General features: G+C 38.9%; 1 protein-coding gene and 2 long non-coding RNA genes across 5 annotated transcripts; all 3 read left to right on the top strand.

Annotated features, from left to right (window-relative positions):
* Positions 1-601: 601 nt before the first annotated feature.
* LOC146490174 (uncharacterized) lies at positions 602-16,534 on the top strand. The gene is made up of 2 exons (XR_014872983.1): positions 602-1,734; positions 16,078-16,534. It is a non-coding gene; the product is annotated as an uncharacterized LOC146490174 (long non-coding RNA).
* LOC146490175 (uncharacterized) lies at positions 2,615-13,149 on the top strand. Of its 3 annotated transcripts, none has more exons than XM_085153428.1 (3): positions 2,615-3,150; positions 3,564-11,421; positions 12,958-13,045. In XM_085153428.1, exons 2-3 carry the CDS (start codon positions 4,369-4,371, stop codon positions 12,961-12,963), a joined length of 7,059 nt encoding a protein of 2,352 aa, XP_085009554.1. In that variant the 5' UTR covers positions 2,615-3,150; positions 3,564-4,368; the 3' UTR covers positions 12,964-13,045. The 3 variants fall into 3 exon arrangements, with proteins under 3 accessions (XP_085009554.1, XP_085009552.1, XP_085009553.1); XM_085153426.1 differs by having other exon boundaries at positions 2,617-3,150; positions 3,564-11,721; positions 12,958-13,027; XM_085153427.1 differs by lacking the exon at positions 2,615-3,150 and having other exon boundaries at positions 3,194-11,721; positions 12,958-13,149.
* A 757-nt stretch (positions 16,535-17,291) lies between the features above and the next one.
* Positions 17,292-20,388, top strand: LOC146490173 (uncharacterized). The gene is made up of 2 exons (XR_014872981.1): positions 17,292-18,116; positions 18,389-20,388. It is a non-coding gene; the product is annotated as an uncharacterized LOC146490173 (long non-coding RNA).
* Positions 20,389-23,336: the final 2,948 nt, after the last annotated feature.

Genomic DNA, 23,336 nt, shown 5'->3' with positions numbered 1-23,336 from the left:
AAAAAAAAAAAAAATCAGTAGATTAAGTAGACTGATAGAAACAGCTGTTCAGCCATGTTCTAAGAAACCAACACAATTTAAATGTTCAGGATTGTGGTTTTAAAAGTTTTCATGTATTTCATATGTTGCTTAATATTTTTATTTAGTTATTTAATTTAGTTATTTTTATTTATTCTACTAGTCCTTTTCAGTCCTTTTATTTTTTATGACATACAAAACAAATTGATGTATATAATACTATTAAACATAATATACACAATATGTCTGAAAAACATTATGCTGCATATTAAAGTGTGTATTTTCTCCAGAATGTTTGTTCATCTTTTAAGTTCATTTCAGCAAATTTGTTTTTACATTTATTTTTAATAAGTTATTTTTTTTATGAATTGGAGATTTATAATACATAATTCCACTCTTTAAGTGATTAGAAAAATGTAAACTTTTAATATTAATTCAGAGGTTTTCTGACTCTAAATTTTCTTTTGTCAATACTCTTTTAATACTCTATTTTCCAAATTCTTCCTTTGTGTAAAAGTCAGCTTTTAGCAGTTCAGCACTTTTGTTGTCAGGTTAAAAATTCATTTTTTAAAATCTCATTCAACATTTTTAACTTAATTTCATCAATTAATTCATTTCAGTGCATACATTCAGATTCAAGCATTCACACTGCAGTTTCTTCAGAAAATGCACTTTCTAGTTAGTGTGAATGCTTGTAAAAGCATTCACAGTATTGTTCTTCTACATATTTATTATTATATTTTATTATCTATTCCGTACGTTTTTTGTAGTCCTACTCCTTCAAAACCGTTCAACTTAGAAAAACCATTCAAACACCGTTAGATTCCTCTTCTTTTGGACATGACTGCTTCTATTTTTCTCATTTTTAACATTTATATTTTTAATTTTATTCAACTTTTTTCAACAAAAATTTCCCATGTATTTCAATGGGGAGACCCTTCAAATCCTCATTCAACTTACTCATTTTTAAACTCTTACTACTTCCACATACGTTGACATAGAGCCACCATTCAAACTTTAAAACGAAGACAAGACATTCAACTATTCAACTTGTATTTATCTTTTCAATATCCATTATACTTTTTCTTCAGTTCCAGTTTAAGTTTCATGATGTTTTTTCAGCCGTTTCAGAGTTTATAATGGGTGTGTATGGGACGGAATGTTGGCGCTAGAGTGAGACAGCTCAACTGCTAGAGTGAGAGGAGGGGGGGAATTAATCTTAAAATCTTTTTTAAAACTGCTGCTGTGTCCGCAGCGTTTGCTCTACAGGTATGATTTTACCCTCAAAATGTAGCCATCGCTGTCCTCTTTCATCTAATGTGTTTATTATTGTAATAGGTGTTATGGTTCTTTCATAAATGTCACCAATGCACAGCCTCCTCCCTCCAACTCTTCCATAGACTCTAATGTTAAAATGGCTCAGAAAGTTCTTTTGAAAATCAGAAGTACAGGCTGTCTTTACACTGTCACCACGTCCATATAATAAACTCCACAGCCATGAAAACTGAGAATTTGGTAGACTGGACATTGCTGGTGCTCACAGTGAAAGAATTTTGTCAATACGACCTGTACTTTTCATTTGGGAAGGATTTGTTTTGGGCTGACTTTTCTGTTCATTTTAAGCAGCAGAAGTGAGGCGCATGTCCGTGTGCGCAGGCACTATAGCAACCAGGCTCACACCTGCCTGCTTAACGAGCTCTCTCTCACTCTGCCAAGGTTAAACCTAAAAATGTCTGCTGCCTCTAAGCAGTTGTAGTAAGATTAACTTTTTCAATAGGTACAATAAGACAGATTTGACAGGGTTTTGCCACAGATTAATAGTTTGTCAGTAGTTAGTATATGCCAACTAAGGAGAGCATTTTGATTGGCACACAGGTTTTTGAGATCTGGGCAGTTTGAGTTAGTTGATGACTTTAAAATCATCCTTTCTGATTGGATAATTAAAGCTCACAGTATCTACCTGTCTGTAGTTGATTTTCCCACATTTTAATTAACGTTTAACTAATCTAATCTCATTTAATGTCTCTGTTTATAGTCTGTATAGTTTATCCCTCTACTAACACACTTAAAGTAGTTTTAAAATAAAACCCACAAAACAGTTCAAGATGAAATACTTTTTATTTGCTCATGTAATGCCAGTTGCCCTGTTTTTCTGTATGTCACTCATTCGCTTATACTCGGGCAAAAAGTACCAATTTGTACACTAGTCTAGTGTATTTTTTCCCTCTATCTCTCTATGTCTCTCACACACAGAGACCAACACACAGACATGTATATGCTCATTATTGCTGTTAAAACTGATGGTCAAATTTCCAAGCACCACCTGAACGCCTCATCTGTTTTTAACCCATCACTGGACCAACTGTCTCATTCCGCTTTGCTTTCTGCTGTGGTAAGTACCGTACACTCAGTACTGCACTGTTTTATTTTTATGATGGTAAAAATACATGTTTGACATTTAAACTCACATATCAAGTCCAACAGAGTTCAAAAGAGTTCAAAGAAAAAAGAAAGAATAACCTTCGCTATCATTTATATATGTTTATGACGTTTTGCTGTTAGCAGCAGTGCTAACGCTAGCTTTAATGCTAATGCTAGCAACAATGGTAATGCTAGCAACAATACTAATGCTAGCTATAGTGCTAACACTAGCCTTAGCAGTTGTTAACTGACAAAAAGAATATTCCTGTGATATTTCTTGGTGGGCAGTGAGACAAAAGTAACAAATGAGCTTTATTATTGCCATTGTGGCTCAGTTTTAACAGTAAGAGTGCTAGCGCTAGCAGCATTGCTAACGCTAGCTGCAATGCTAACGCTAGCTGCAGTGCTAACACTAACTGAAGTGCTAATGCTAGCCGGAATGCTAGCGCTAGCAGCAATGCTAAGGCTAGTAACAGTTTAACAGTAGCCTTACATAAGTGGAAATACTTCAGGTAATTAGTTTGAATTATAAAATAGCTGCTGTGTCTGTTGGTGTGCTATATTATTATATAACTTGCTGATTATTAGTTTAGTGTATCGTGTCGTGTGGGCTTTGTATTTCTGTTAGTCTGATAACACTGTACAGACAACTAACATATTATTTCTCGTTTTACACTTTCAGGAACTTTACTGACACCTGTGCTTTGCCTGGTAGGTGTGCACATACTGTAAGAGAAGTAGACCAAAATAAAAAATAATCTGACTAATATAAGCTTCGATGGGTTCAAACTTTGTGCTAGACCTTTTAAACACAATTTTATAATAAATACACATAAGTGCAGCTTAATAATTGGGCTAAAATATTTCTTTCGTACATTTTTGTAGTCACACTACATGTGATTAGTTAATCATATTTGTATTTAAAAATATTATTGCTGAATTTAATTAAATATTTATTATTTTAAAAAGTGCCCAATTATGCAACTTTTTGCACATGGCAGCCAACAACAGTTTAGCTTGAATATTTGTTTTGTCCTGTTTCAGTAGTCACAATTAGTTCATACAATTACCATGTGATTTCATTTTAATAAATTTATAATTTTTTTCTTGTTTTTTGTTCACAGTGTGCAGAAGAAGAACAAGGACCAGATTTCCAGTCTTCTCTCTCACATCCCAACCCCCCATCCCCTCTATCCTCTGTCCTGCTCCACCTGTTTTCTCTGCCTTCTTTCCATCTGTATTTCACTCTGTGGTTTGTGAGAAATTGTGCCAAACCAAGAATCTTATTGCGGTTTGATTTCAAAGCCGTGTCTCTCCTGCTCTGTCTGTTCTCTCTGCTAAATTTTCTCTCTACCTGTTTTTCACTCTTGGCTTGCTGCTGAAAAACGCCAAGCCAATAAAGCAACGAAGAGTGCATATTTTGCCTCAACCTATGAACAAACTGAAATAAAACAAAACTCTGTGGTTTGATTTCCAAGCCGTGTCTCTCCTGCTCTTTTCTGTTCTCTCTTCTAAATTTTCTCTCTACCTGTTTTTCACTCTTGGCTTGCTGCTGAAAAACGCCAAGCCATTAAAGCAATAAAGAGTGCATATATTGCCTCTACCTAAGAACAAACTGAACATAGAAAACTCTAATTCACGGTTTTATTGTGATTTCCAGGCCGTGTCTCTCCTGCTCTGCCTGTTCTCTCTTCTAGATTTTCTCTCTACCTGTTTTTCATTCTGGGCTTGCTGCTAAGTTGTGCCAAGCCAATAAAGAGAGTGCATAATATTCTCTCAACTGAAGAACAAACTGTTAAACGAAAGACAACTTTTTCAGACAAATAAAAACTGAAATATAAAAACAAAGACAACATCTCCTGGTGTGTGCCACTCTTATCTTGTGAACATATTTTCTAAAGACTAAGAAACACTTGCAGGTGTGTGAAAATGCCAAGGAAGCAGAAAAAGTCACAAGCTGCAAAACAACGCTGGAAGAAGTTCCATGAGTTTCACATTGTACCAATATGTGAACAGGCTGAGTTTGATTTTCCTCAGAGCTGTGCAGAAGACAGTGTGTCTGCAAAGATCAATTCTGATAGTGTCAAACAGGCAGGTCAACATGTTCCTGCAGATGTACAACAGGTATCGTATGCTGATGCTGTAAAGAGTGGACTGCAGCATAAATTTAATGAACAACCTGAGGTGTCAAGTGCCCCACAGGTGGGTTATGCTGATTTTTTGAAAAGAGGCTGTCACAGTGATGTGGCAGGAACATCTCATGCAGAAAGAGTGAACCTTGAAAACCAGCCCTCTGTTACACATGTCTGTGCATCTCACAGCCAGGCACATCCTAAATATGGAGACTCCAGAAACAAGCAGTGCACATGTAACTCCCTCACATTTCTTGCATTCCTTCATGAGAATATAAACATGACTACAGCTGACCTTAATCTGGTCTTGGATAAAGGTGATGTGATGTACAAAGAGGCCAAGAAAAGATTTCCTAAAAATATTCATTTGGCAACCGATGAGCTGCCAGACAAAGTTGATGCTCGCAGGTCTATGTATCATGTCGACATGACACAGCCTTCCCGGTATGGGACATTTGAAGAACCTCCAGAGGAAGCAGTCGATACCTTTCTCAGCTTAGAAGCAGGACTGAGCTGCCTGTTGTCAGATGTGCAGTATGCCTTACTGATTATGAGTGGATTGTGTATCGCAGTGTTCAGATCCACATCAGGCAAATATGGTTTCTTTGATCCACACTCCAGAACAGCCAGTGGTCTTCCTCTACCACTACAGTCACGTAATCGTGGTACAGCAGTGATGCTGAAATTCACACTCCTCAGTGACATGATTAAGAGGATCCAAGATTCTTATGAAATGATGGAGATATCACCCTCTTGTACCTATGAACTGAAACCTGTTCAGCTCTACGACATGAGCACAGTCAACATGAGTGATATTATCACAGACATAGTCTGCAGACCAAGTGCCACTGCTGTGGCACCTACTCACTCTGATGAAGCAAAATCCTCTACTCCAAGGAGAAACACAACCACTGATCTTACTGAGATCTCTCAAATGTCCATTTGTACACCACTGGTAAAACAACATGAAGTCCAAATGACTCAGTTCACATCACATGAAGATCCTGAGAATGAATATACTAATATACCTACTGAAGAATCATCCAGTGACTTTAATTTTCTTCCATCGAATGATGCTTTTTCATGTCAATCAAATGCTGCAATAACAAATGTTGCTGCCTGTGATCTTTCTGATATAGTTTTACAAAAACTGAAAAAAGTTAATAAACAACAAAGGCACAAAATGAAAAGAAGATTAATGGCATCAGAGAAACCCAGAAATCAGAGAAAAGAAAACCAAAAAAGGAAAGAACGACAAAAGTATGCTTCAAACAAAGAGTACAAAGAAAAGAAAAAATCTTGCACAAGCAAGGCATATAAAAACAATCCTGAAGTTAGACAGAAACAACAACAGTATATTAAAAGACGTTATTGTGAGAATGATGAATTCAGACAGAAACAACAACAGTATATTAGAAGACGTTACTGTGAAAATGATGAATTCAGAAAGAAACAAAAACAATATGTTAAAAGACGTTTTTCTGAGAATGCTACAGTTAGAAAGAAACAACAACAATATATTAAGAGACGCTACTGTGAGAACGATGAATTTAGAAAGAAACAAAAAAACTATATCACTAAAAGGTATCGAGAAAGCCCAGAATTCAGAGAGAGACAGAGATCTCGAGTGACTCAGCGTTATGCACGTGACAACGCATTCAGAGTAAGACACAAACAACTGATGAAACAGCTAATGCGAGACAGGTATCAAAGCAATCTTGCATTCAGGATTATACACAAAATGAGATGTGCAATGAAAATAAAAAGGAAATACAGATGGGTGAACAGACAAACCCAAGAGAGTGACAACAGTGTGATCAACGAGGCTATATCTGTGTTCAAATCACAAATCAAAGTTGGACCATCATACCCATGTACTGTCTGTTTCAAGGCTTCATTTCCAAACCAAGTGCGACCCTGCAGAAGGTCAAAGTATGTCAAAAACCCACATGTGGTTGCAACATGTTTGACAGGAAAGTTTGTTCATGTTTGTGATGAAAACTGCAGAAATGAGCAGTGCAATGTTCCCAATGAGAGAAAGAGAGAGTGGATTTGTCACACCTGCCACGATCATCTTAAAAATGGATCCATGCCAGCACTTGCTATTGCCAATAAACTGGATCTTGCTGATATTCCACCTGAACTGTCTGATCTCAACATACTGGAGAGACATCTCATAGCCAAGTGCATACCATTTGCCAAGATCATTCCTCTTCCCAAAGGCAGACAAAGAGCAATTAGAGGAAATGTGGTCTGTGTTCCATCAGAGGTACAGGAAACTGTGGAAGCACTACCTCGATTAAGAATTAATTCTCAGGTGATGAGAGTAAAACTGAAGAGACGCTTGTCTTACAAAGGTCATCAGCTGTTTCAGACTGTAAGCTGGTCTAAACTTGTGCAAGCACTGCATAAACTCAAGCAGATTCATCCACAGTATAAGGATGTGAGCATCAGAGATGATGCTGAGCTGTGTGATCCAACACTTCCTGATGAAGATGAGGAGGAGGAGGAGGATGAAAACATGAATGAGGACGATTATGATGAGGCTGATTTAATGGAAATTGACAGCTGTGAGAAAAATGCACTGAGTGAAGCACAAAATAAAAATGAACAGGATATTGACATGTTACCCTGTGAAGGTGAACAATCACGTGAACAGATGAGAGATGATTCAGAGCAAGCAGATGGACTGACTAATGGTGGTTTTGCACTCGAGTCCTGTTTGCAGCCCCCTGATGTGGCTGAGGAGATATTATGTTTCAGTGAAGGAATCTACTCTGTTGCTCCTGCAGAGAGAAACAATCCAATAAGTTTTTTCAAAACACCTAAACTGGAGGCCATGGCCTTCCCTGTGCAGTTTCCTACAGGCCAAAACACACTTGATGAAAGAAGGCTGCTCAAAGTATCCCCCAGTGGGTATTTCAAATCAAGACTTTTCTGCATTGATGATCGTTTTGCCAAAGACACAAACTATTTGTTCTTTGCACAGTTTGTGACAGAAATACACCTGGCTACTTCCAGCATGACAATACAGTTAAGGAAGGCAAAGCCTCTGACCAGAGATGGGAGAAAAATAACCTCAGGCATGTTACAAGATAAACATGAGGTGGAGAAACTGGTGCGAAATAAAGATGCAGTGAGATTCATGCAGCCTCTGAGAGGAACCCCAGCCTATTGGGAGAAAACAACAAGAGATCTTTTTGCCATGATCAGACAGTTGGGAACTCCCACGTTCTTTTGCACATTTTCAGCTGCTGAAATGCGCTGGCCTGAAGTGGTTGAGGCAATAACAAGGCAGCAAGGTGAACAAGTGACTTTTGAAGGACTCGACTGGTCGGCAAAGTGTGACATCCTGAGAAGCAATCCTGTCACAACAATGCGCATGTTTGACAAGAGAGTTGAAGCCTTATTCAGAGATTTACTCTTATCTCCTGCAGAGCCACTTGGCAAAGTTATTGACTACTTTTACAGAGTTGAGTTTCAGCACAGAGGAAGCCCACACATACACTGTCTCCTGTGGGTAGAAGGTGCTCCTGTGTTTGAGGAGGATGATGAGCAAACTGTTGTGGATTTTATAAACAAATACATCACAGCTCAGCTGCCTGATCCTCATAAACAACCTGAACTGTACAAGAAAGTAACAGAAGTGCAAAAACACAGTAAGAATCACACGAAGACGTGCTTTAGGAGTTTAAGCTCCGGGTGCCGTTTTGGTTTTCCCAAACCACCCTGCAATGAGACAATGATCACAAGACCCAGTGAGGATGATGCACTGGAAGTAGAAACAGCAAAGAACAAGCTCAGACCACTGAACCAGCTGCTGAATGAGCCTGAAACTGCTTCCATGAGTTTAGAGCAGCTCTTGGCAAGATGCAAGTTGACACATGCAGAATATGAGCGATACCTGAATAAAATGAACACGAGGAGTACGATCATACTAAAGCGTGATCCAAAAGACTCTTGGATAAATGGCTATAATCCACATCTGCTTGAAGCCTGGAACAGTAATATCGACATAAGCTTTGTTCTAGATGCTTTCGGCGCTGCAAATTATTTAATGAAATATATATCAAAAAAAGAGGGCGGGCTATCTGAGTACCTGAAAACTGTCATTGAGAACTCCCATAAGGACAGTGTAAATGAGTGCGATGAAATGAGAGCCGTCATGCAGGCATATTCAAAGAAACGAGAGATCAGTGCACAGGAGTGCGTTGCTCGTGCATGTGGTCTTCACATGAAGCAATGTTCACGTGCTGTAATCTTCATACCAACTGATGATAATCCTGTGAAAATGAGTCGTCCCCTGTCAGTTCTGGACAACACAACACCCGAGTCTTCCAATGTTTGGATGACATCTTTGAATGACAAATACAAAGCCAGACCTGAAACACCCGAGTTTGAGGAGATGTGCATGGCAGACTTTGCTGCTACTTGCAGGATTGTCTATGGCCAACAGACAAAAGGTAAAGATGTTTTGCCCCTTCTCAATGAGATGGGATTTGTGCAAAGGCGCAAAAACGATAAGCCTGCTATCATCAGATTTCACCGCTGCTCACAAGAAAAACATCCAGAGCAATATTACGGAAGACTGCTTAAACTGTACCTTCCTCATCGTTCAGACCACGAACTGAAAACACCATCGTTGCCAACCTATCAGGCTTTCTATGGTGCTGGCTGTGTACAGCTACCAGGTACTGACCATCTTGAGTACGTGCAACACATTGTCAAAAGAAACAGAGAAAAATATGAGAAAAACAGTGAGGAGATCGAGAGCGCTGTTGAGGAATATGAGCAGAACAGAGGTGTGACTGACGAATGGTGTAATCTGGCACCTGAATCAGATCTCGTAAGGTTGCCACTTGTTGAACAAGAAAGAGAGCGAGACAATGAAAATGAACAGGAAGATGTGCCCGACTACAGCCGTCAGGCTGATGCTTCAACAGAAGTCAGAGCCATCAGGGAACCCCCTGCTATTGATCCCACATTGTTACGTCAGATGTTTCAGAATCTGAATAAGAAGCAAGCCTGCATATTTTATGCAGTTAGAGACTGGTGCATTAAAAGAGTCTGTGCTCTAAATCCAGAGCAGTTTTTCTTTTATATTAATGGTGGTGCTGGAACAGGAAAGTCACATCTTATCAAATGCATCTACTCAGAAGCATCTAAGATACTGAGCAAAGTGCCCAGGTATGCAGACGACGTTGACATATCAAAACCCACTGTCCTGTTAACTGCTTTCACTGGGACTGCAGCATTTAACATTTCTGGAACAACACTGCATTCTCTTCTCAAGCTGCCTAGAAGCTTAAAACCTCCCATTCAGGGACTTGGCAATCAGCTGGATGAAGTCAGATCTGAACTTTTGAATGCTGAAATAATCGTCATTGACGAAGTGTCTATGGTGTCAAGACATCTCTTTGCATATGTAGATGCAAGACTCAAACAGATCAAAGGGACTCGGAGACCCTTTGGAGGCATGTCAGTCATTGCTGTTGGAGACTTCTATCAGCTACCCCCAGTGCGACAGTCTAAACCTCTCTGTGTGCACGACCCGTCCGAGATCGACCTGTGGCGGGAGCATTTTCAGATGATCACTCTGACTGAGATTATGCGTCAGAAAGATGATGTTGTCTTTGCTGAGATGCTGAACAGAATTCGTGTGAAAGGAAAGTTGGATGAGCTTTGTGAAGCAGATAGAGATTTGTTGTCAGAGGCCATAACTGAACCAGCCCTATGTCCGACTGATGCGTTGCACATTTTTGCAACTAATAAAGAAGTGGATGCACACAACTCTGCAACACTGGCTCTGCTCCATACTCATGTCATTGACATCCATGCAGATGATTATAGAAAAGATCCTAGAACTGGCAGAATGGCACTTCAAGACAGACCATTGAAAGGAGGTAAAAACGAGTTACCAGACACACTGAAGGTTGCAGAAGGAGCTCGTGTCATGCTCACCAGAAACATTGACATACAAAATGGTTTGGTTAATGGTGCATTTGGAATACTACTTAGAGTAGTTTACTCTGAAAATGACCAACACATCATCAAGCTTGGACTTAAAATGGATAATGAGACATCTGGAAAGAATAACCGCACACCAGCAGACGACATGGTGTACATTGAGAGAGCAGAAGAGAATCTGAAGCAGAAAGGAGTGGTACGAAGACAGTTCCCAGTGAAGCTGGCCTTTGCATGTACAATACATAAGGTACAGGGTATGACAACCACATCAGCTGTTGTCTCTCTTAAGAGCATTTTTGAGCCCGGCATGGCCTACGTAGCTGTCAGTAGAGTGACATCTCTCAGTGGACTGTATCTTCTTGATATGGAGGAGAAAAAAATATTCACCAACCCAGAAATCACTGCAGCGCTTGAGAACATGAGACAAGCCAACCTTGATGACATGATGCCTCTTCTACACGTGAGACAAACACTGAGCAGGTCAGACGTTTTCACCATTGTTCATCATAATACAGAGGGACTGCCAGCTCACATTAATGACATCAAGAGTCACCATGAATTGTGTCTAGCAGATGTTTTGTGCCTAACAGAAACACACCTGCGGGGCTCTTTTGTCGCAGAGAGTCTCCACTTGGAAAATTACAATTTGTTCAAACGCAACAGACACCTGTCCTACACAAACTTTCCCCAGATGGCAAACAGAAGTGGTGGTGGAGTTGCTGTTTATGTGAAAAGTGACATTCAAGTGCATGAAAAACAGTACATCCATAATGTAACTGACCTTGAATTTCTGGCTTTAAAGGTTGAAGCACCAGTCAGTGCTCTGATTGCAGTTGTGTACAGACCTCCAGACTACACTCTGAGGCCATTCCTGAAAAACCTGGTAAGCCTATTAGACTCATTAGAGATCATGGACTGTCATCCCATCATAGTTTGTGGTGATTTTAATGAGAATGTTTTATCCAGTGCAAACAAACCAATCCTGGAGCTGTTTGAGTCTAGGGGATACGCACAGGTCATCACTGCCCCTACCACAGAGAAGAACACACTGCTTGACCTAATTTTCATTTCTCAGCCAGAGCGATGTCTCCATTCTGGAGTCATGAAGACCTACCATAGTTACCATGACCCTGTATACTGTGTATTGTCCTGTGATGATTCATGATCTAGATCTTTGAATACAGTAAGTAATTTCTGTATTTTTGAATGACATAAGAAAGTAGAGCGATATTTAAAAGTTGGCTTAAGAAAAAATGCCCTGCATTGCAGTATAATGTTTGAATTGTTTACATAAAATACAATTAAATGAATTAAGTAATGATATCAGTAAAAGATGACAATTTTATTTATTACAGAAAATCTAAAAATCACCTACAGTAATCTATGAATGTCAGAAAAATCAAATATACCAGTTTAAAACGAACAGTGTAGGCATATCCTCTCTGCAGCCAGGCTTCAAAATCCTGCCAGGCTGCCCCAGTCTCACTGTGGCTGGGAGGGAGGGAGGGTGGACCAGAGGATTGCCCAAACAACGCATATATGTTCAACAGCTTCTTCGTTGTTTCTGGGAGAACAACACAGACTAAAGGTTTAAAATACCTAATTACAGCAATAATGACAGTTAAGCCACTTTATGTGTGCCTTTATTTTAAAATACTATTTACAAAAATGTTATTGATTTTAGTTTGTTATAATCTTTAAACTTTTTCAAAAGTATACGATTATATTTTTGGACAAATCTTACGATGAAACATACATTTTTATGAGCTTTTATCATGTTTCAGCCAGTGCATTTATCAGGGTGGGTCTGGGTCTGGGATGATAAATGCACTGGCTGATAAATGCACACTTCTGGCCAGAAGTGTTTCAGCAGTGTCACATATGTACTACATATGTGACACTTGCTTTCTGTTACCAGCTGATACCCTACATTTGTATAGACATTGGATCTTGTGAGGCTGGGGAGTTGAGTGGGTAGGTGGGAGTTGAGTGGGGGGGGGGGGTGCGGTGGGAGGTTGTTAGGTTTTTTTTTTTTTTTTTTTTTTTTTTAAGAGAGACACAGTCCTCCTGTGTCTTCTTCAAGCTTAAAAGCGTAAAAGCCAACAGTGTGAAGCACATAGCAGCCAGAAACTGTAATGCCACAGATCAGAGAGGCGTCATCATCACCATCTTCATTGCCGTACGACCAGAGAGTGAGACTTCACATCTGGACCACAGGATACATTCTGTCTTCCTTCTAGCTTGTCCCACAAGCAGTCGGTGAGATTTACTTGCATCAAAAAGGGTTAATGACATAATTTCCATTAAAACATGTATTAAGTTTTTGTAAAGTGTTTAAATTGTGTTTTCACCTGACCTTAGGAGTGTAGATTGTAATGTCTGTACTCAGGTGTTTCCCTCTGTGATCCATCCCTTTCAGAGCTGAGACACTCAGGACTGAACAGACTGCACAGTTTCTGTGACTGAGCCTCCAAAACACCTTCTTTGAAACCACACATGATAGAAGGGCTTTATATTTGCAGCAGCACTACTACAGGTATTCAGTTTATTACAGGATGTGTTTGTTTCTTAGGACCAGCTCTAAGTGCACACTACCTAACATATACACCTTTCTGTTCATCCAGAAACCAACTATTCTGGATCATATGGCCAGTTGGCAGGAATGTTGCTGCAGGAAAACATCCCTGGAGATCACCATCATTGTCAGACTGATTGTGCCTCCTCTGTGCAGTGTCAAGAGCCTCCCTAAATGAGTGTGTAAGTTAACATTTTCATTATTTTATTCCCTTTGACAAGACAAGTATCACTGATATTTACATTTACAACTACATATGTTCCTGTTTTCTGCTCTTCTTTCAAGGCCTCAGCTATCCTGCTTCTGTGCTGCTTGCCACACATCAAACACTGGCCAGATGACAGGGAGGATCCACTCTGAAGTCACTGGACATGATGAGGATCATCTGGGACTTTATAGTTTCACAGAAACGTTGTGCTCTTTGATTACAGGTTTTAAATGGACATAATGACTGCCTCTCTCTGATCAACAGGCTAAAGGATTGTTTTCATTATTAGAGCTCTGTAGAATGTATGCTTATTTACTATTTCAACACAGAGCAAACCTTTATTTATTTATTTAACATATTTTTATTTGTTTTAATGTTGAATTAACTGTGGGGATTTTTTCAAGTGGGCACTCGGGATGTCATATGACCAGAAATGTGGTAACTGGAATTCAACAGTATGGAAAAAAAAATAGCTAAGAACAAAACACACACAAAAACCCCCAAGAGAACTCAAATTCATTCCATGTAATCCAATCTAAAACATTTTAAACTGCTGAACAGCAAAACAAACAGTGTTTTTTAAAAAAACAGTGTTAACAGAATGATTATGATGAGTTTTTACCAAAGTTTCAGGTCACATGGCACACCTAGTGTGTAGTGTGGGGTATCAGCTGGTAAGTATAGGTTTTTTTCATATTTGTGTCCTTAGAGTTCAGATGGATAAAGCCTTGTGTATAATAATTAGTTATAAACACAACTCAAAGGCAGGGACTTACTGAGATAACTAAATTTGGGTCTTTGTGTCTGAGCCCAGGTTAAAACACTGTGTAAAAAAGCATTTAGTGGCATGGCTGAACTATGCTGTAAACTAATGATACTTATTTATCCATGTTCACAAAAAGGACTAATGTGTTCATTTGATTATTTGTATGTGTTAAACTGTGTCACCACCTTAGGCTTTCATTTGAATTTACTCAAAAATCTCTATACAGTTCTCTTTTACCACTGTGTGGACTCTGTTTACATTAAAACATAAAAAAGAATGAGTAATAAAAAGATGTGTAGACAGATCAGTAGATTAAGAAGACTGATAGAAACAGCTGTTCAGCCATGTTCTAAGAAACCAACACAATTTAAAGGTTCAGGATTGTGGTTTTAAAAGTTTTCATGTATTTCATATGTTGCTTAATATTTTTATTTAGTTATTTAATTTAGTTATTTTTATTTATTCTACTAGTCTTTTTCAGAAAGGAGCTGTAAAATATGACTTAAGATTTTTATGTTATTTTTTATGACATACAAAACAAATTGATGTATATAATACTATTAAACATAATATACACAATATGTCTGAAAAACATTATGCTGTATATTAAAGTTTGTATTTTCTCCAGAATGTTTGTTCATCTTTTAAGTTCATTTCAACAAATTTGTTTTTACATTTATTTTTAATAAGTTATTTTTTTATGAGTTGGAGATTTATAATACATAATTCCACTCTTTAAGTGATTAGAAGAATATGAACTTTTAATATTAATTCAGAGGTTTTCTGACTCTAAATTTTCTTTTGTCAATACTCATCTTTTTCTAATGTTCAGCTATTTTCCAAATTCTTCCTTTGTGTAAACGTCAGCTTTTAGCAGTTCAGCACTTTTGTTTTCAGGTTAAAAATTCATTTTTTTAATCTCATTCAACATTTTTAACTTAATTTCATCAATTAATTCATTTCAGTGCATACATTCAGATTCAAGCATTCACACTGCAGTTTCTTCAGAAAATGCACTTTCTAGTTTATTATTATTATATGTTCCGTACGTTTTTTGTACTCCATCTCCTTCAAAACCGTTCAACTTAGAAAAACCATTCAAACACCGTTAGATTCCTCTTCTTTTGGACATGACTGCTTCTATTTTTCTCATTTTTAACATTTATATTTTTAATTTTATTCAACTTTTTTCAACAAAAATTTCCCATGTATTTCAATGGGGAGACCCTTCAAATCCTCATTCAACTTACTCATTTTTCAAATCTAACTACTTCCACATACATTGACATAGAGCCACCATTCAAACTTTAAAACGAAGCCAAGACATTCAACTATTCAACTTGTATTTATCTTTTCAATATCTATTATACTTTTTCTTCAGTTCCAGTTTAAGTTTCATGATGTTTTTTCACCCGTTTCAGAGTTTATAATGGGTGTGTATGGGACGGAATGTTGGGGCTAGAGTGAGACAGCTCAACTGCTAGAGTGAGAGGAGCGAAAAAATTAATCTTAAAATCTTTTTTAAAACTGCTGCTGTGTCCGCAGCGTTTGCTCTACAGGTATGATTTTACCCTCAAAACGTAGCCATCGCTGTCCTCTTTCATCCAATGTGTTTACTATTGTACTAGGTGTTATGGTTCTTTCATAAATGTCACCAATGCACAGCCTCCTCCCTCCAACTCTTCCATAGACTCTAATGTTAAAATGGCTCAGAAGGTTCGTTTGAAAATCAGAAGAGCATGGTGTCTTTCCACTGTCACCACGTCCATATAATAAACTCCACAGGCATGAAAACTGAGAATTCAGTAGACCAGACATTGCTGCCAGCTCACGGTGAAAGAATTTTGTCAATACGACGTGTACTTTTCATTTGGGAACGATTTGTTTCGGGCTGACTTTTCTGTTCATTTTAAGCAGCAAAAGTGAGGCGCATGTCTGTGTGCGTGTCACACCTGCCTGCCTAACGAGCTCTGCCTGCCACTCTGCCAAGATTCATCTTAAACACTTCTCTTTCAACTGCTGCTGTGTCCACAGCGTTTGCTCTACAGCTATCATTTTACCCTCAAAACGTAGCCATCGCTGTCCTCTTTCATCCAATGTGTTTATTATAGTAATAGGTGTTATGGTTCTTTCATAAATGTCACCATGCACAGCCTCCTCCCTCCAACTCTTCCATAGACTCTAATGTTAAAATGGCTCAGAAGGTTCGTTTGAAAATCAGAAGTACAGGCTGTCTTTACACTGTCACCACGTCCATATAATAAACTCCACAGGCATGAAAACTGAGAATTCAGTAGACCAGACATTGCTGCTGCTCACGGTGAAAGAATTTTGTCAATACGACCTGTACTTTTCATTTGGGAACGATTTGTTTCGGGCTGACTTTTCTGTTCATTTTAAGCAGCAAAAGTGAGGCGCATGTCTGTGTGCTTGTCACACCTGCCTGCCTAACGAGCTCTGCCTGCCACTCTGCCAAGATTCATCTTAAACACTTCTCTTTCAACTGCTGCTGTGTCCACAGTGTTTGCTCTACAGCCATCATTTTACCCTCAAAACGTCGCCATCGTTGTTCTCTTTCCAACACTGTGTCTTTCAAAGCTCAAACATTTAAAAATTTTAAACTGTGTGGATCCAATTGGAGGGATCACATTTTAGTCATTCAGTGATTCAAAGAGTATGAACTTTTAATATTCATTCAGATGTTTTCTGACTCTAAATTTTTTTTCTCATTACTTAGGTTTTTCTAATTTACATTTAAAACATTTTCAGCTATTTTCCAACTTTTTCTGTGTAAACGTCAGCTATTATAAGTTCTGCACTTTTGTTTTCAGGTAAATTCTGTTTTTTTTTTGTTTTTATTTCATTCAAACTTTTTAATTTAAAATTCAGCAATTAATTCATTTCAGTGCATACATTCAGATTCAAGCATTCACACTGCAGTTTCTTCAGAAAATGCACTTTCTAGTTACATTTGCTGTTGGTAGACTAGGAGAAAAGATACATTGTTAATAAGTTCTCAAGTGCTACGTTCCTCTCGATAATGTCGGGCTGGTTTTCAGCAGCTGAAGCGGGCGTTGCATGATGTAGATTTTTTTAAGCAATAACACAACAAAAACAGTATTTAACAAACTCCTTGAGAGTTCAAAGTGTAGACACAGTCGTGAACATAGCGTCACATAGCGCTGCCCTGGGGCTTTGTCTGCTGGCAGCGACCCTGGGGACACAGAAGAGCAGTGGTAGTACAAGTGCAGTCAGAAATTTAGAATATCCTGTTTTTATTTTTGACATGACCAAAGAATCCACTGTCTGACACCGTGTCTTCACAAGTGACTTCTCCACTTCGGTAATTTAGAAGTGAGTCAGAAAAAAAGTATAATCTGATCTAAATCTTTTAGATCAGCTAAAGGGGAATCCCCGACTCTGGCAACCCTGTGAAGGTTTCCTCATATCCAAATATAAACCCTGACCATGACCTTTGACCTGTAATATCTATTGTGACGAACCCCTTCCTTCCTTCAATCTGACAGACAAATAAGTAGAGAAATTTCCTTTTCCTCTGCGTGTTTCCCCCAGATTTAACTCGCAGTGACACAAACACAAAAAGCAGGGTCAGTTCTTCACATCCATACGAGGTCAGTGAAACAACACTGCTGACTTCTTTTGTTCCCGATAATTCAGCCGGACCGTGCATCAGAAATAAAAGGTGACATATTAAACAGTTTAATGAGATTCTTTCTCATCCACGTCTTCATTCACGCACACGTGTCAGTCAGAGACAATGAAGAGTTCATCTGCAGTTTTTCCTGTCGCTCTCTCTCTCCTCCCACCCTCTCCGATTACCCCGTCTGTCCCTCTCATAACAAAGAGAGGGTCTCTCTTTTTTCGAGTCATGTCCAGACATGTGTCTTTTCTCTCTGACTGTCTGTGTTTCTGTCTGATGAACAGAGCCATAAATATACCTGTCACGCAAAATAAAATTGAAGATTATGGAACATCATGGAGTACAGCTTGGGATCCCCAAAGGTCGAGGTTTGTCTGCATTTTGGTCCACAATTTAGCGATATTTAAATACAGTTATACAGGAAAACATATATACATATATATACATATTATAGATGATTGCAGATGATGTCTATATTTGACTACTGCTTATAGATCTAACAGTATTGTGACTTGAATTTGAGTTGCCCGAAAGGAAAAGACAAGCCAGACCTCCCTCTTTGTCTCCCTCTCTCTCTCCGCTCAACTCCAAAAGAGCTTAATTAATACCAAGGTCTCCTTCTGTCTCTCTCTATTGACAGAAACTGGGCATGTCCTGGCGTATCCTGTGGTGGTCTGCAGGCTTCAGCTTCCCTCCCACAGGAAAACAGAACACATTTGTACTGAGACCCAAGGGTTGATTTTCATGAGACTATTTTAGTAACCTTGTTTACAGACATTTAAAATGGTTGCAGCATCACATATTACAAATGATGTCATTAGCAGATTGAAATACAGGCATCGCTGGGAGCTTGTATGCAGCTTACGCAAGTTTGCAATAGCGGCTTGAAACATCCACTCTATGATAGAAGAGTGGATGTTTCAAAACCCCTTTTTCATCATAAATCTCAAAACATATCTTGGATGTATCTAAATAAAAGCAAAAATAAAAGCCATTGCAGTGATTTTGAAACTGCAACCCTCAATTCATTTTCACTGGCTGTACAATATGCTACACTTTACTGTTATCCAGAGCTGAATGTGTTGCTGTTTCAAGCCTGCTGACTCTGAAATTCCAGCGATCTGCCACACAGGAGCTGAAAGCAGCTGAGAGGTCGGAGCATGCGCAGGCCAGCCGTGTGTATGTGTTTGTGTTCGCGCACATGTGTCCGCTTTATGTGAATAAATGACCTGACGTGAAAGAGCTAGACGATGTGTGTTCCTGCTTGTTTCTTCGCTTGTGTTTATGTATCTAAAATGTCCGTGTTGTCAGTTTGCTCATCGATCTGCTGCGTGTGCATGTGTGTGAGTGTGCACCGCTGTGGGTTTGAATGTGTGCCGCAAACTCAGCTGTTTTTGACATTTATATGGTGATTGATGTCCGGAGAGTGCAGTGTGCTCCTCTGCTACATCCATTATCTAATTCCCACTCACTGATTTCCAGGAATATCATGGAAGGGTTCTCCCATGCAGAAATAAACAGAAAGATTCTGTCATTTCATGAATTTAATCTAGTCTAGTCTAGTTTATCTCTGAAGGCATGTTTGGTTTCCAGGTGCCTCTTTAGCTTGCTTGTCATCATGTTAGCATTAGCCAACTTTTACTGGCAAATGATGCTCTGAGAGCTGTTACCATCACTGGTCCAGCTGAAGCTGTAGACAGGTTACATCGTGGATCCTTTTCTCATTTTTACTGTTGGTGGGTTGTATCCTCTTCACTGTTGATCACATACTTCGATGCATCTCACACACTCACAAGATTCCACCATCAGGAAACTGCACTTGGACAAAGGTTTATGCAGAAAGAAAGAAATGCACACTCACAAATACTGATAAACTAAAAAAATAATTAATTCAAGCTTCCCAATGTGTTAAGCATAGAGAAGCTGCTTCACAACATCTTTCTGTTTTATGTTTGTACCTGCAGTCACCCTGAAGGCGAGAAAGCTGTGCTGTGGACAGAAGATAAGAAAGTACGTATTTGTCTGGAGTCTGCTCCCACTGTAAATATGCGTCACTTGGTGTTTTCCTTTCCCACTGAGTAAAAGCAGCAAATCTTTCTACATCAAATCTTTCTTTCTGCTTTTATCTCCTGTTCTGGAGATTTCTGTGTACTGAGGAAACTTGGTCTCATCAAAATTGACACAACAGCTGCCACAAAATTTGCTGTCAAATGCCGATCGTGTGAATACTGCTTATATGCATTTTGAAGACCTACATAACGCTCCAGCCATTTCACTGCAATAAAATAAGCCTTTTCCATGTTTTCAGTTCTTTGGGTTCTTTTAAGCTCTGTGTTGAAAAAAGTGTCTTACGACAGGTTGCATTTGCTGTGCCGAAGTGCTGAAGATTTCCTTCTGCTGTGTTCTCAGAAATGCTGCTGTGTAAAACCCTTAATCTCTGGCCTCTTGTCTTTTTACAACATATGCAACATCTGCATCTCCTTTTCTATCTACACCCTGCTATCATGAAAGCGCTTGAACACATTTTGTGTGTTTTCTGTTGATATTTTGTTTTTTGTTTTTTTGCATGCCATTTCGTGCAATGTATTGGTTTAGGAATGGATCTAAACTTTGACTGTCAGAGTAATTTTATTAAAATTATTAATTAAGGGAACAAAATTAAAATCCTTTAATTTTGTTCCCTTCACCTTTTCCCCTATCTTCCTTTCTAAGTTGCTTCCTTTAGTTTCTTTTTCTCGACTATCTTTTTCCCGGAGAAATATCTTGGCTTGCAGCAGCTGTTACGTGCACGCTCTGTGTGTCCATGTCTGTGTGCAGTTGTGCACTGAAACGTGATCTTTTGGCTGAAAGGAACAGTCTTGAAACTCTCACGTGTATCAGTGCAGCGTGTCACAGGAACGACCAAATAAGGCAGCAAGAGCAGCCGCCATCTGTTACAGCATGCGTGCATGTGTCAAGCTGGCAGAAGCAGCAGGTCTTATTATTATTTAAATAAATCACTTTTTCTCCAGGATTTGAAAGTGGTTTGAAAAGTGTGGGCAATTTTTAGAAATAAAAACAACATTTTTAATAGTGTCAGTTAAGTTCCTAGTAACAGGTTTCTTTCATTGTTCTCCCTGTGCAGGTGTAATGTGATTCGGAAGGGCTGGAAATTTTAGCAAAGATTAAAGAAGTAGAGCCTACAAGAGATGCCTTAACTTCCTTTTTTGGTTCATTGTTTGGGAAAATAAAAGTTGGAGATAAAATTTTCCTTCTATTTACTGACAGCCAGGAAAGTGGAGCTGGAGGATCCTCAAGAAAGGGAGGGCGACTATCATGTAAGGAGCCATTGTAGACCACTGTATTGATTGAAATACAGTATGTGTTTGACCAGACGTGCATGAGACAGATGACTGCAAAACACAGCTGCGATGAATCCCGTATAATGTCCAGTGAACTGTTAGAGACACATGGCCTTTCAGGGCAGGTGCAGGTGGAGCAGGAAGAGCCAGAAGTCCTTCTCGCTGTCTTCACGGTTTGCAAATGCCTCCACAGTATGTACCTCCAGACTCTTATCATGGTTGCACTTACCAGAGGAAGTAAAGGGGCCCATAATGTGTCTCTGCATGTATCACTTTACGTCTCCCTGTGGCAGCGGAGCATGTTCTGAGTGCAGGAAATTTTCCCATAGCAAAAAAACACAACTTGCTAAGTGACGAGGGAAAACCCTGATTAACTAATAAGTGTAGCTTTCTTGCTTCAGACCTGTAGCTCTCCCAGTAAACTGAGAAAACCACAGTCCTCACATAGCAACGCATTTTATGTTTTTCCCATAAAACCCATTAAGGTAACAAAGAGCAGGCAAACAAAAAGACATAAAGGAAACATTCATCTTTTAACAATAACTTTCATCTAATACATGTTTTAACCCCATGCTTTCACTAAAAACTGCACATGTACTATCTTCATAATAGACATCACCTACATCAAATAAAACTGTACCGACAGTATATAAATAAATAAAAAATAAACCAATAAAGCAAATGTTTATTGGTTGAGGTGGAAATTCCATCCAAGAACCAGTCAGGGAACAAATAATACATTAAACTTACACTTTCAATGTGGATGGAGAAGGCATTTAGGATTTTAAAGAACTAAACTAGATGCACCAGAATGCTCAAACCTACTGAAGCACCTGTTTCTGGAGAATTCTTATCTCACAGCATGATTTTTCAGGTCAAACTTGAACAAACGTCAAACTTTGACCTGCAAATTTGCACTGACCAAGTGGGACATTGCTATATATTGACTTTGCAGAGTGGTTCTGCAGCAAACCTATTAGACAAGAAAGTACCAGCAGAGGAATACTCACAAATATCAGGTTATAATGGCAGTGTTGTGAAACTCTGGGAATATGACTGCATATGAATACTCAACCAGTTGTTACATGAAAGCCAGCATTAAGTGACCATCAAGTTAAAAAAAATTATGCCAATGCAATTTCACATTGGCCCTGAGGGTGTTACTTGGTGTAAACTTGTCTTTTCTTGAATCATCTCATGATACAAGTGTGATTAATCTGATATAAACAATTACCTTTAATCCAGGCTACACAAACTTAAACTCTCTTTGGTCTTTCAACATCTAAAAGTAGATTAATGTATATCCTAAAGGTTGAAACACGTCCATCTTCTGCTATTGTTTGAGGTCTCTGCAATTACATTTATTCAATGTGCTGCAGTGTATGAAGTTGTGCAATGTTTCAGATGATGAATCAAAGGCATCCTTCACATAAAAGCTGTAATAAAGCTGTACAGTAAAGCCTGAGAAGATTAACGTAGCGTGTACACCCGCCATGCAAGTTACTGCCTGTTACAGAGATGTACACGGGAAAATATATGTCCAAACTGTTCATCTGTACATCAGAGGGAGAGAAATAACGAGGGAAGGGGAAGTGAAGTGGAAAGAGATGGTGGCAGAGAGGAGGAAAAGGGTAACCAAAGAAGCAGAAGGAAAGACGAGAGTAAAAGTGTGCAGCTGAAAGAAAGAAGAGGATATTGATGACAAGTGAGTCAGTAACAATGTATCTATAACAGTGTGTGTCATTTGAGTTGTGAAATTAAAACTAGGTCCCAGAGGATCTGGGCGTAGACGTGGGATATACGTCTACGCCCATGTGCTTCTTTCCATTCCTGAGTGACACCTTTAAAACTAATAGACTTCCCTGAGGAGTTCTCCCACACACACACCACACACACACACACACACACACACACACACACCACACACAGGCACACACACACACAGACACACACACACCACACACACACACACACACACACACACACACACACACACAGACTCCCCATACAACACAAGTATCTATATAACTTCCCACGCCATATTTCTGTATAAATTAGAATCACTCCAGAACGTGCATATCTTGTGAAACACGTGATCTTTTGTCTAAGCAGTGATGTTCTCATGACACCTGTTATCTACACAGAAACTATTACAACACATTTTCCTGCGGAAAATTTTAATTTTGGTTCTAAAGGAGCTGAACAGCTTGTCGTTCATAGATTACAAACAGCTGTTGACCAAGAAAA

The sequence above is a fragment of the Neolamprologus multifasciatus genome, unplaced genomic scaffold (genome assembly GCF_963576455.1).
Source record: "Neolamprologus multifasciatus unplaced genomic scaffold, fNeoMul1.2 chr19_1, whole genome shotgun sequence".
Taxonomy (NCBI): Eukaryota; Metazoa; Chordata; class Actinopteri; order Cichliformes; family Cichlidae; genus Neolamprologus; species Neolamprologus multifasciatus.
Note: the sequence above shows the minus strand (reverse complement) of the source record. Positions and strands in the feature narration are given on the sequence as shown.